The 11157-nt window shown below is 38.9% G+C and overlaps 1 protein-coding gene across 1 annotated transcript; it reads left to right on the top strand.

Moving 5' to 3' along the window:
- The first annotated feature begins 2294 nt into the window (after positions 1–2294).
- LOC149452611 (olfactory receptor 10AG1-like) lies at positions 2295–3576 on the top strand. The gene has a single exon (XM_089689224.1). It carries the CDS (start codon positions 2295–2297, stop codon positions 3057–3059), a length of 765 nt encoding a protein of 254 aa, XP_089545350.1. The 3' UTR covers positions 3060–3576.
- The last annotated feature ends 7581 nt before the right edge of the window (positions 3577–11157 follow it).

Here is an 11157-nt window from a genome sequence, read left to right on the forward strand (position 1 = left end):
ATTTCTTAATGTATAGCCAAGCTTAGAGAAATTCTATAATTCAATGGAAGCCCTAGCTGAGAATAGATGCTTTAATATGTGTATCAGGAGATATACACTATTAGAAAAAGATAATTCCTGAAAGACTACTTGCAAGGATAATTATCAGTGTAGTTAATTACAGAAAGGTGCCTTGAGGAACATAAAATGTATAAAATGATTACGATCGACAAGGTAAATACTTTATATTGCAGTGAATTCTATTCAACAGAACATATTTTGCCTCAATGAATAATGCTTGAGTCGGCCTTTCAAAGCAAACTGCTATATCCAGAAGTCTTCTCTAAAACCACACACAGTATGGAGGTATCAATAATATTTATATGGTGCTAGGAAAGAAAATGTAACACCTTTGACATAAAATAACAGCTAGTTTAGTTCTTACATACATGTTGTAAATATTAAAGCAAAACTAAACCTAGTAACAAAAATTTTATATATTGCAGCATACTAGTCCTTAGCTGTGGTGTTTGTATTCGTTTTCTATTTGCAAGAACATCAGTGTCCCTGTAGTTTCCTGTGAGCTGAACTGGAAGCATAAAACAATGTTATCCTATTTGTGTAAACTACAGTGGGGCAAAAAAGTATTTAGTCAGCCACCAATTGTGCAAGTTCTCCCACTTACAAAGATGAGAGAGGCCTGTAATTGGCATCATAGGTAGACCTCAACTATGAGGGACAAAATGAGAAAACAAATCCAGACAGTCACATTGGCTGATTTGGAAAGAATTTATTTGCAAATTATGGTGGAAAATAAGTATTTGGTCAATATGAGAAGTTCATCTCAATACTTTGTTATATATCCTTTGTTGGCAATGACAGAGGTCAGATGTTTCCTGTAAGTCTTCACAAGGTTGGCACACAACTGTTGCTGGTATGTTGGCCCATCCTCCATGCAGATCTCCTCTAGAGCAGTGATGTTTTGGGGCTGTCGCTGGGCAACACGGACTTTCAACTCCCTCCAAAGGTTTTCTATGGGGTTGAGATCTGGAGACTGGCTAGGCCACTTCAGGACCTTGAAATGCTTCTTACGAAGCCACTCCTTCGTTGCCCGGGCGGTATGTTTGGGATCATTGTCATGTTGGAAGACCCAGCTACGTTTCATCTTCAATGCCCTTGCTTTTTGTCCCCATTGTACTAACTCCATTATTCTCCTGTAAATGAAGTGAAGGGATGGAGACATGTTTGAAGTCCAGCCTGTGTGACAATTATGGTTCCTCTCAAGATTTAGGAAAGTCAGAGTACTTTGTCAGCCTAGGACATGAAGTGTGTTATTCACAAGATCACAAGTGAAAAATTTAGTAAAAAAACACTGTTGATGAAAACTAATACAACCACCACATATACTGTAAGGACTGGTAAGCAATATATTACATCTTTGTTGTTGAGTTTAGATATGCTTTAAGCCTAAAGGCATATGTTTTATCCACCACTTTATTTTCCATATCTCTGTCCATGTTCTGCAGTCCTAGTCCATTCCCTATCCTAGTTGACATTGCCGCTGTTGCATAGACAAAGCACAGTCAGTTAGAGTTGCTATCCTGGGACAGAAAAAATGTCTACCGCCAGGCTAACAACATCTAAGGACTGGTAGACTTCAATGTATAAAATGTTTGTTCTTGGGTTTAGATACACTTTAAAGACCACAAGAAGGATTATGTCATTCAGACAGGTTCCTCTAGCAAGACATTGGCAAGGCAAAACCATTTTGCAAGACCACTAAAAAGAAAGAAGACCTTGTGCCTTGCACTAATGCAGCCAGCACATCTAAGGAATGGTAAGGTGCACCATATTAAATTTTTATTTCTGGTGTTAGGTACACTAATCATTTTCCTACCAATTATTTCACCCTTTCATCTCTCTGGTTATAACCTTGCATAGACAGGATCCTTTCTCCTATTATATTTTGCCATTGCTGTTTAGGTATGTATTGAGTACTTTTATGAATTTGTCATTGGAAACATTTATTAAAGTATTTCTACTATCACTATTACTCTGACTTTGCTACAGGAGATGATGGTGCTGCATAACTAATAGTTGCTGCTTTGTTGCTAATATTTTTAATTCGTATTTCATTCTCTTACCAGGTAGTCTATCACAACAATGTAACCAATGTTGTACTTTTAGGATTTCAAAATATTGAAAGCATCAGAGTTCTGTTTTTCTTGTTCCTATTTATCATATACTGTGTTACTATTTCTGGAAATCTTCTTATCATGGTCTTGATTCATCGCAGTAAAAACCTTCAGTCTCCCATGTATTTCTTCATTACACAATTATCATTGCTTGATATGATGCTAAGTACAGATATTCTTCCTAACCTTCTTCATATTATTCTGTACAATGGATGTACCATGTCACTTACCGGATGTGTCAGCCAATTTTCCTTCTTTGCAACTGCTGAGGTTTCTGAGTGCCTTCTGTTGACCGTGATGTCCTACGATCGCTACTTGGCCATCTGCAAGCCCCTGCATTACAATTCTATAATAAACCAAAGGTTTTGCATGAAGTCAGTGATAATAATTTGGTTGTTGGGATTTAAAATTATGTTACTTGATTCCATATCTTTGTGCAGTCTATACTACTGTGGGCCAAACATCATTGACCATTTCTACTGTGACATACAGCCCATACTTGAGCTTTCTTGCTCTGATCCTTCATGGGTTCATATTCAAACGATTGTAATAGGGTTCTTTTGTGTCTCAGCTCCTTTTACCATTATTATAGTATCATATATCTGTATTGTTTTAACCATCTTAAAGATTCCATCGATTTCAGGGAGGCATAAAGCATTCACCACCTGCAGCTCTCACTTAATTGTAGTGTCTATATTTTTTGGTTCTATAACCATTGTATATTTGTTTCCAACTAGAGGAAAATTGGGTGGGCTGGGCAAAGTCCTCTCTTTGTTTTACACTGTAATTACCCCATTGCTTAATCCTATCATATACACTTTCAGGAATAAGGATTTTAAGATAGCCTTTGATAAAATAAAATCAGACTTAGGGTCATTATGGTAGAAATATGCTCAGCTATACTATATGGCCAAAGGTTTGAGGACCCCTGACCATTTTTTCCAGTGATGTTTCCAATTAAGGGTAATGTTAATGGTACTGTTAACAGTTTGGAGAAGGCCCTTTTCTGTTCCAGCATGATTGTGCCCCTGTACACCAAGCTTCATGAAGACATGGTTTGACAACTTCAATGCAGAAGAACTTGAGTAGCCTGCATAGAGCCCTGACTTCAAGTCCTGGAATGGAATGAACTGGAGCACCGGTTGGCAGCCAGGTCTTCTCATCCAACTAAAACCTGACCTCACAAATGCTTTTGGCTGAATGGACACAAATTCCCACAGGCACTCCAAAATCTTATGGAATGCCTTTCAAATGGAGTAGAATACAATATAGCTCCAAAATTATACTCAACTCCTTCCTTTGCAATGGGATGTCCACATAGTATATATTAAGTATGCCCACAACAAAAATGACAAAATATAAAGAGGAGTTAAAATCCTAATAAATAAAAGAAATCTGATAATCTGAGAGTTTGTCTATTCACTTCTAGGATGCTGTATAAAAGATATACTCAATTTAATCCATTATACTTAGTCCCAGAGAGTGCCTTTTCTGTTTCTAGGACTGGATGATGAGAAGGCATTCAATGCCGTACATTGGTGATACCTAGAGGGAGCCCTTGATAGATTTGGCTTTTGATATAATATCTAATCAACTATAATGGTCCTGTATACTTCCCCCTCGGCACAGGAGTTCTCAAATGCAATGTTTAAACAGACAAAAAAAGGCACAAAGGCCTAATGTATTACCATTATAATTTATTAGGCTTAAAACAAATGAATATAGTTACATAGTTAGTCTAGTTAAAAAAGACACAAGTACATCTAGTTCAAACAAAAAAAAGCATTGATACAATCCTATATACACAATCTGATACCCACAGTTGATCCAGAAGAAGGCAAAATAACCCCTAGCAAACCATGAAGTAACTTGCTCCGACAGGGGAAAAAATTATTTCTGATCCCCCAAGATGCAATCAGATATTCCCTGGATCAACTTTACCTAACAATGTTAGTATCCAGTTATATTAAGTGCATTTAGGAAATAATCCAGGCCTTTTTAAAGCAATCTGCTGAGCTGGATAGAATGTAGCTCTTGAGGGAGTCTATTCCACATTTTCACAACTTTTGCTGTGTAAAAATCTTTCCTTATTTGGAGATTAAATCTCTTTTCCTCCAGAAGTAAAGAGTGCCCCCTTGTCCTCTGTGATGGCCTCAGGGTGAATAACTCTACACCGAGTTCACTATATGGACCTCTTATGTATTTATACATGGAGATCATATCACCCCTTAATCTCCACTTCTCAAGGGAGAATGAATTCCGTTCCTGTAATCTTTTCTCATAGCTGAGCTCCTCCATGCCTCTTATCAGTTTGGTTGCCCTTCTCTGTACTTTCTCCAGTTCCCCAATGTTCTTTTTTTGTGAATTGGTGCCCAAAACTGAACTGCATATTCTAGATGAGGTATTACTAATGATTTGTACCGGGGTAAAATAATTTCTCTCTATTGAATCTATACCTCTTTTAATACAAGAGAGGATTTTGCTTGCTCTAGAAACTGCGGCATGGCATTGCATGGCATCATTAAGCTTGTGATCTACCAGAACTCCCAGATCCTTCTCCACCACTGACCCCCCCAGATCCTTCTCCACCATTGATTCCCCCAGTTGTACGCCCCCTACTATGTAAAATGCATGCATATTCTTAGTCTCCAAGTGCATAATTTTACATTTATCAACATGAAACCTCATTTGCCACATAGTTTCCCAATTAAACAGAGCATTGAGGTCAGCTTGTAAGCTGGAGACATCCTGTAAGGACGTTATTCCACTGCAAAGCTTGGTGTCATCTGCAAATATTGAAATGGTACTTTTAATCCCAGATCTTATATCATTTATAAATATATTAAAAAGTAAGGGTCCCAACACTGAACCTTGGGGTACATCACTTACAACCCTAGACCATTCAGAGTATGAAACATTAACCACTACTCTCTGAATAACATCTTTTAGCCAGTTTTCTATCCATTTATAAACTTATTTTTCCAAGTATACTACATCTACAGCCACTCCTTTGTCTAAGGTTTTGCTCACCTCCTCATAAAAAGAAATTAGATTTATTTGATAACTTATTTAATGAATCCATGCTGTCTGTTGCTTAAATATTTTTTCAGCAAATACTCATCTATTTGGTCTTTTATTAAACTCTCCAGTATCTTCCCAATGATATAAGTTAAACTAACAGGTCTATAATTACTTGGTAAAGACTTTGACCCCTTTATAAACAAAGGCTCTACATTGGCCTTACGCCAATCCAATGGTACTATTGCAGTCATTAAAAGAGTCCCTAAAATTAAAAACAATGGCTTTGAAATGACAGAGCTCAATTCTTTAAGGCCCCGTGGGTGTATGCCATCCGGTCCAGGTGCTTTATTCACCTTTATTCTGTCTAAATATTTCTGGACCATATCAATTTTGAGCCATTGTAGATCATTTGGAGATGTGTCAATATCATCCCCATTATAGACATGAGCTCCAACATGATCTTTTGTATACACAAAGCTGAAGAAGGTATTTAATAAATTTGCCTTCTCTTTGTCCCCAGTCACCCACTCTAGATTATTTTGTAAAGGGCCTACATGCTCGGACCGAACCTTTTTACTATTAATATATTTTAAAAAATTTTGGGGGTTTATCTAGCTATCTTTTCATTTTCAATTTTTGCAACCTTGATTTTCTTTTTACATAGTATTCTGTTAAATGTCGTGTAACCATTAAATGATGATAGTGTTCCTTCATTTTATATTTTTAAAAAAATATATTTTCTATTTATTTATAGCTTTTTGAAATTTTACTCATGAGCTACATAATGGTAGGTTTTATTATTTGTTTTATTTTTAGCCTTTTAAACTTTTTGCTCATGGGAATATATTTTGAAATGCGTTCACATACAGTTTTTTTGAAGAAGTTCCTTTTCTGTTCTGTGCACATCAATGCCAATATTCCCTGCCAGTCTAAGTATTTGAAAGCAGGCCTCATCATCATCATCAAAATTTGCTCTCTTAAAGTATATGTTTGTTGTTTACAGCTTACTGTACATCAAATGAAATCATGTTATGGTCACTGCTACCCAGATGTTCTTTTATATGAACATTAGTAATAAGCTCTGCATGGTTTGAGATTTCCAGGTCCAGCAGAGCATCATTCCTTGTTGGGGCCTCCATGAATTGCACCATAAAATTATCTATAAATTTATAGATTTAACTGTTCCTGCAGTGCCATTACTCCAGTCAATTCCTGGTAGTTTAAATCCCCATTATTATCACTGTTCCAGCCATTACAGCCCTTTCAGTCTGTGCAAGGAGCTGAGTCTCCACCTCCCCATTAACACTGGGAGGCCTATAACAAACACCAATGATTACCTTTGTAAGATGCACACCCATGTGAAGTTCCACCCATAATGCTTCAGTCTCATCACACTCTCCATCAACTTGGTTTTCTTTCACACTCACTTTGAGAGCACTTCTCACATAGAAACAGACTCTGCCACCTTCCTTATCTACTCACAAATGCCAATACAGAAAATCTTGACACAAAACACAGAAACCTCAATGGTGATCCTAAAGATGGAACCCACAGGATGTAGACAGATTAGCGCTGATGCTATTCGAGGGACATACCTTCCCCCTCAGAGCATATTTTTTACCACAAGTCAAAGAGGTTTCTATTGTTGAAACTGAAACTCTTAACACCTTATAGTAGAGTAGACGAATACAGTTGAAAATGTGTATTGACATTTGTGTGTTGCTAATAAACTTTTGTGAAGACATGTCACTGTACTCTGCAGGGGCAGACTGACAACTCATGGGGCCCCCAGGCAATAGAGGATCATGGGGCCCCTGTGTCCTTGCCCAAACTAAAAAAAAACTATGAAAAAGGTACCAGGGGCATCTCATGGGGCCCCCTACTGACCCCGGGAACTTAGGCAGTGCCCGAGATTCCAAATGGTCAGTCCGCCCCTGGTACTCTGCTATGCTTCCATGGATAGTTTAATTGTGCAACAAAAAATGAATATGCTTTAAAATAAATGTTCACTTGCATCTTATGTTATTTATACAAAAAAAAAGTGTTATTATTCCACCTCAAACAAAAAAAAACTTGTGCACCATATTGAGTATATGGACTTCTACCGTAAGGTGAACACACACATCTTCTTCTATGATAGCATAACCTTGGCCTTTTTTCTTTTATCATTTTGGTATTTCAAGCCATAATGTTAAACCTTAGTTAGGTTGTGTAGGGGGTCTTTTGCATCTAATGAGAATGAAGGATTGTGTAAGTATGCTCAATTTGTAGAAAAACAAAAAGAGGGCACTCCAGCCTAGTGCATTAACTTATAGCACAATTTATTAAAAGGATTACAAATGGAGATTCTGCTCACAAATGAAGATATGTACAAGGCTTATCACAACTATACAGGTGAAGAACATCCTGAACCACTGGACATGCCTCCTGATGGACTGGGATGATGCCACAAGGGCCTGAAGATGCTGATGTGTTTCAAGGGGAAACTTTTTCTTTAGAAATACAAATATTTTATGATTTAGCTCTGAAAAGAGGATACTCCCTCAAAATGCATCGGTGTCTCCAGGCCCACTTTTTGTTTTTCTGCACATTTTGTCTATGGACCACCCCAGTCTGGGGAGGGCAGCAAGGCATAGTAAACACCTGGCATTTAAATCTGTGTTGATGGACCCAGGGTGTTTGGAATAGAGAATGTCCTTTTGTGATTTAAGTACCACACTTGAGTGCAGAAGATTGTGTACTATATGCTCAATTTACCTGTCATTGTGAGGTGTCATTGCATATCTCAACACGTAACTAGCTTGCCACAACAATAAAAAATTTACAATTACAGAGACTTGAGTTGTGTTAGGCAGCAATGAATGTGACACGTTTGGAGTTTAAGTGATACAATTTACAATGCAAGCTTTTGGAACCTGTTAGGTTCCTTCCTCAAGCATTTTAAAGATAAGAGTTAGCATCACTTAAAGGAGAAGTAAAGTCCAACGCTTTTTTTGTCTGTACTTCCCCTATGGACCACAGGAGTGCAGATTGTTCTGTACTCCTGTGTCCCGTTTTCAGCCAGCAGCAGGCTAAAGTCTGCTATTGGTTGACATCACAGAGCCAGTCCAGGCTCTGAAAAGATCCCTACCATATGCTTGGGTTCCACCCAGTAGCCTAGACAGGCAGCTGACCCAACCACTCAGCATTCTGCTGAGAGCCTGACCACCTTCTCCAAAGCACTCCAGTGAGCCTTGGAAGGGCAGAGCAGATGATTGACAATCACCGGCTCCCTGCAAACTGAAGACTGAGAACTGAGCATGGAGGACATTATAGCCCCCAGGTCCCCAGTTTGTTTTCAGTTCAGTGAAATGATGCAGCCAAAAGTCACTTATGAACCAGAAATAATACTACTGCCGCTAAATGGCAGCTTCCCATTGGATTGTTTCAAATTTTAAATAAGCTGGCAGTGATTTCACTAAACTTATCACATAAGGTAAAACTGTGTTCATTTCAATCAGCTAATCATGTGCTAGTTGGTTTTGTGTTTTACTTTGTATTTTATTCACACATTATTGGCTTTTCATAATATAAATACCAGCTCAACTAATGTTCTATCATGCACTTTCCAGTGAACATTCCTTACTCTTTTGTTAATTCAACCCTATCACATGCTAACAAACTTAGAAGTGCATCACAATGATTATGTCTTGATATATACTTCAAAGACTTACTGTGAAGAGACTTTATGATACTACAATAGTTCAATCCTAAATGTCCTGTTAAAAATTCTCATATTTACTGTAAATCCTTTTAAAAATCATACAATAAAAATATAAAATTATATAAATGTTTTATATTATATAAAATTCCCTCTGAGCCCAGGGCCCTACTGTCTGAACCCAGAGCCTTTCGCACTGATCCTGAGGCCCTTTACTCCTTTTTTGGGGCCCTTCATTACTGTCCCAAAGAAGGACCCTTTCATATGTTCTGCAGCAGGCCCCCTGCTTGTTATCCTGGGGCCTGGACCCAATTAGGGATGGACCATGAATGGATGTATTAGTAAAATGTCCTTGTGCTTATGTCATCCAAGTCAATCTCTGCAGTGCTCCTGGTGTGTCCCTGCCACTTTGATGGTTTCCAGGGCTCGGGGGGTATCAGAGAGGTGCATAGAGACTCCGTCTGATGGCGTCATTCATGATACTATAATATCGGTCATTATACCACTCCCTCCGCCTCCCTCTCCAGCCCCTGCTCCTCTGGATTCCATGGACTGATGTATGACAATGTTCTACTTGGTCCTCCATTTTCTTTGTTTGGACCATATTCCATCGTGTGGCGTGATCCCACCGGTCCAACTACCTTACAGTGACTCTGTCGGACCTTCTACTGCCCACTGGTCTCTGAAGTACCACCTATGCTCAGCTCAGTTCTCCAGTCAACCCAATTATAGGGCTATCCAATGATCCTGTAAATCTGGCAATCTATTTGCAACTCCTGAGTTCCAGAACCTCCTCCACCCCCTCCTATGTTTCTAAGTGGGTAAAAGACCTCGGACGCCAGTTGGACACTGATGACTGGGATCAAATTTGGCTAACCACCAAATCCTCCTCACAGAACATAGTTGCACTAGAAACCAACTACAAGGTCCTAACTCACTGGAACTTGGTCCCAGCCAAGATTACTAAATATGTTCCTAACTATTCTCCCAAATGTTTTTGGTGCTGTGAGATGGTGGGCCCCTGCTTTCACACATGGTGGTCATGCCCAGTAGCCCAAGTCTTTTGGATTGAGGTTTTTGATATCTTATCCTCACTTTTCTTGGTGCCCCTTCCTCTGACTCTGACTATTGCATTATTGACCCTTAAGCTACAACAGCTATCTACATGTCAATTCAAACTCCTTCTGCAGGTTACCACAGCAGTCAAGCAGATACTGGCGAAATCTTGGAAGTCACCAACCCTCTGCACACTTGCAGTTAAACACAAGGTGATGCAAGCTATGATTCATGCTAAAATAGAAGTGACCATTAAGGACACAGTAGTCAGATTTACAGCAACCTGGACTTTCTGGGTTGAATGTCATCTTCCACCAAACTTTGACAAATCATTGATGCTCCCTTGACTGATTTCTATCACGTCCCTCTGGTGTACCATATTCCGGCTCCTTATCTGGTTTGGCCGCAGGAATTCCCCCCCTCTTCTGCCCTTCCCTCTTTATCCACATACTTTCTTATTCTTGTTACATTCACTTGTCCTATCGCCTGACTTACATCGCTTTCCCCCCTTCTCCTTTTTCTGAATTCACTCCTTTTTTAAATCTAACATTCATCATTGAGACCCTATACTACTCTCAAGGGCAGAACATGCTCGATTTGCTCCATGCCCCCCCCCCATATATTAAAGTGGTGACCCTCACCTTCCTGACTTTCACTTCACCTTTCTCTCTGTACAGGTCTACAGTTGGTTTATCCACCACAGAGTCCTACCTGCTTGAGTAGTACTATACCTTAGTATGTTGAGATATGTTCCTCTCACTGTTCAGACTTGAATTGCAATACTCTATTGTTGCTATTGAACCTATTGCTCTTCATAGCTTGCACTCAAATTGTGCACATCGATGTGGTCTTTATTATCTTTCTTCACAATAAAATATTTGAACAAGGAAATGAAAATGATCAACCTACAAATGACTGAATTAAAAGACACTCCAAAAATCAAAGTGAAAAAATTATGTGGTAGGCTAGTCTATTTTACTGAAATTTCATTGTAGCAACTCAAAATGGTACTCATTAGTTTGTATGACCCCCATGTGCTTGTATGCATGAATGGGGCCATTCAATGGTATCAATTTGTTCATCCTCCAGGAACTTCCTGCATACTGTCACCACATGAGGCCATGTCATGCACCAGAGATGAGATGACGGATGGTGTCCTGAGGTATTTCCTCCTAGATCTGGACCAGGACAACACTGAGCTCCTGG

This window comes from Staurois parvus, unplaced genomic scaffold (assembly GCF_062004578.1).
Source record: "Staurois parvus isolate SC_StPar_1 unplaced genomic scaffold, SC_StPar_1.0 ptg000470l, whole genome shotgun sequence".
Taxonomy (NCBI): Eukaryota; Metazoa; Chordata; class Amphibia; order Anura; family Ranidae; genus Staurois; species Staurois parvus.

What these genes read in the sequence shown, in the direction of transcription:
- LOC149452611 (XM_089689224.1), top strand. Translation starts at nt 2,295, where the DNA reads ATGTATTTCTTCATTACACAATTATCATTGCTTGATATGATGCTAAGT.